Raw genomic sequence first — 3263 nt, 5'->3', positions numbered from 1 at the left:
TCAGTATACCATATAGTGGCCTATATAGTGGTCAGTATACCATATAGTGGCCTATATAGTGGTCAGTATACCATATAGTGGCCTATAAAGAGGTTGGTATACCATATAGTGGCCTTTATAGTGGTCAGTATACCATATAGTGGCCTATAAAGTGGTTAGTATACCATATAGTGGCCTATAAAGTGGTCAGTATACCATATAGTGGCCTATATAGTGGTCAGTATACCATATAGTGGCCTATAAAGTGGTCAGTATACCATATAGTGGCCTATATAGTGGTCAGTATACCATATAGTGGCCTATAAAGTGGTTAGTATACCATATAGTGGCCTATAAAGTGGTTAGGACGGACATTCGGACACAGTTTCAGTTGTAGCTTCCTCATAGAGGAATATTCCCTGATGATGTGCTCTTCCTACTCAGGACTGTCGAACATGCCCTTTGAGGAGGTCATGAAGCTGCAGCAGAAGGTGGGAACTAAAGCTTTCAATGAGGTGGCGTTCAGTAGCAGAAGACACGGAGCAGTCAGCAGTAAGAAAAGGCTGAACAAGAACAGGTCTGTTGCTTCTTATGGTGAAAAGTGTTTGATTTCTGCAGCAGGTCCTCCTCCCACAGACCTTCAGTTTGTTTCACACAGTGTTTGATTTCAGGCCGATGGAAATCTCTGCCAAAAAGGCGCCATCCTTCCTCCGCCAGGTCATCCCCATCAAGAAATCTGTGAGTCACACCAGTTTTGACAGAACATTGTACCATAAACCCTCCGGATGCATTAGAAGCTTAATGTTGGACTGTTGTGTCATAGACCAGGAGGGATCCTCGGTTTGACAGCCTGTCAGGGGAATACAAACCAGAGATATTTGAGAAGACTTACAAGTTTATTAATGACCTCAAACACAGAGAGAAGGAGGTGAGAAAACCCAAAGGTTTATTATCCTGCATGAGAGGAGCTGCTAACATTCTCTTTCTGTGCAGATGATAAAGAAGCAGCTAAAGAAGAAAAAGATGGGCAGTCAGAGGAAGGAGAAGCTGCAGTTCCTGTTGAGGAGATTGGTGAGAAGTCCTCATACTTCACTCTTTTTATGATGTGACACAGAGAAATCAAGTGTGATCTAGAATTGGACGACCTGCACTGTAGATCTACATCTCACAGCTCTGGCAGTGATGGAGACACCCTCTCACTGACAGCGGCAGCTGGAGGGAGGGCCCCTGGGCTTTGCTATCCTCTTTAGCCAGCTGTTCATAGGCAGCTCTTATATCCTGCTAAAGGGCCAGCTTTCTAAAGCCGGGTGTACGCCCTTTTCGGGCCGATTCTCCAGTCGTGCAATCATTTTTCCATCAGGCCGACTTTCATCCTGATGGTGCGTGATGTAGTGAACAGGGGGTAACGAGGGGCGATCAGCCTCTAACGACCTCCTCCCCATCAGGAATCGTAAGGTCGGGAGAAAATCAAACATGTTTAATATTCAGTCGGCCGTCGTAAGGTGGTCGTGGGCAAATCGCTCAGTTCGCAAACAGGGATTCTTCTTCTTCTTCCTCTCAGATGTAAACACAGAAGCATGGCGGGGGTGCAATGAGTGAGTTCTTTCTATAAAACTGACAGACCGTAGTAGCCCCGGTTGATCAGCCATGTCTATAAGCCGTCTCTTTCTCTTTTCAGGGCTTTCAGCACAAAATGGCACAAATTGCCAAGGCAGCACATTTCACCTCTAGTGAGCTTTATATTCCTCTTCTACTCGTTTGGCTTCCCGATAGACGAGTCTGAGTAGCGCCCTCTCACTGCGGAGCTGAGTCCCACAGTGTGAGCAGGTAGATCGAATCAGAGCGTCGGGTCGCACAGCGTGAGAACAAACATGCGAGCTGGGAACTTCTAAACCCTGCGGTTTTGTCGTACAGTTTGTTCTGTAGCTGCGTGCAACCATTAAATATATAGCACAGTGTAAGCTCCACTTAATGGGGTTGGATATTTACAGGGGGCCCGCTCTTCTGGCCGTTGGATTATAAGGGGGACAATTCCTCCAAGGGCCATATATTAAGGGCTCCGCGGGGAACAGGGTCTTATCAGCTCCTCATAAGGCCATTTCCCCCCCCCCCTCACCTGAGGCCAGCTCTTCAGAGAGTCGGCATTTCAGGCTGGGCTGACTATTTTGAGGGCCCGTTTCCCCCCTAGGGCCAGGTTTGTCAGGGGGCCTTCATGCCAAGGGGGCCAGCTCTTTAGGGGGGGTGGCAATTTTTTGAGAAGGTGTGGGTGCCAGATCTGCTTGAGCCCTGCGGATGCCAGTGACGTATGATTGGCTGAACGTTGCCACATGACCCAAAACATGTTGGTTGCCCAGACTGTCCACTGTTTTTACAGGAGAACCAGGAAAAAGCCAGACAGACCAGAGAGCAGCAGAGAGAGAGAGAGCTCCAGTTCAAGAAGCAGCAGCGAGAACGAGCCAGTCGTGGGGAGCGGCCTTTTTTCCTGAAGAAATGTAAGGAGTGCTCCATCAGTCAGGACCTGGTGATGTGGGTTTGTTACCTTCTGAGCTGCATGGATCTTCATGGTGACTCTGAGTCACCAACTAGCTGAACAGAGGGAATGAATGCTTGAATCACAAGTCCAAGCTTTAAGTTACAGTTCCTTTGTTTGACGTGAAAATCTTCAGAATCCCCGTCAGAAACTCTCAGCGATGCAGGTCATACACATCCATGTTCCACCGCTGCATAAGGAGCAGATTCCTCTGTTTGACCTAAAACTGGATACATAAAAGTAGGCTTTAGTGTTAGTCTGCGGCAGACTTTTTCATTCCTCATTTACGAGATAAAAAGCCTAAAAATGTACTCAAATAAACTGAAACCTGTCCATCTGGTTAAAGGTAAATAATCACCTTGAATCTCTTTACCAAAAATCCTGTTAAAATCAGGTCATATAGGTCAACCGTCCGCCCTGATAGTGTTTAAATAGCCTAAATAGAGTTCCAGCTCTGGGTGCGATGAGCAGACACGGTGCCATCTGCTGCAAGAGATTGCTATTGGAAAAATATAAAATAATACACTACCATCCTGTAACCTTTAGATGCGTCTTTTCTCTAACACCCCTGGGTCTAAAGGCTGGCTCATTTGGCTCAGCGGAGGCTAACCGGCCACTCATTTCATTCAGGTGTGTTCAGAATGGCATGGGCTGGCTAACCAGAGCTGATGAAAGAGGCTGTGTCTGACTGTCCGCCCTAATCAGGGCACTATGTAGTGGTTACGCCATTCTAGATGAGTGTCCCAACGTCTAG

General features: G+C 47.2%; 1 protein-coding gene across 1 annotated transcript in view; it reads left to right on the top strand.

The window, feature by feature from the left end:
- Positions 1-386: 386 nt before the first annotated feature.
- The window catches only part of rrp36 (ribosomal RNA processing 36), a 9103-nt gene continuing 6226 nt past the window's right edge, over positions 387-3263 (top strand). The window contains exons 1-5 of the mRNA XM_015404663.1: positions 387-556; positions 651-717; positions 803-907; positions 973-1050; positions 2354-2471. Coding sequence (XP_015260149.1) covers positions 402-556; positions 651-717; positions 803-907; positions 973-1050; positions 2354-2471 — 523 coding nt within the window. The 5' untranslated portion in view covers positions 387-401. The remainder of the gene's footprint in view (positions 557-650; positions 718-802; positions 908-972; positions 1051-2353; positions 2472-3263) is intronic.

Source organism: Cyprinodon variegatus, unplaced genomic scaffold (assembly GCF_000732505.1).
Source record: "Cyprinodon variegatus isolate N-32 unplaced genomic scaffold, C_variegatus-1.0 Scaffold1820, whole genome shotgun sequence".
In the NCBI taxonomy this organism is placed as follows: Eukaryota; Metazoa; Chordata; class Actinopteri; order Cyprinodontiformes; family Cyprinodontidae; genus Cyprinodon; species Cyprinodon variegatus.
Note: the sequence above shows the minus strand (reverse complement) of the source record. Positions and strands in the feature narration are given on the sequence as shown.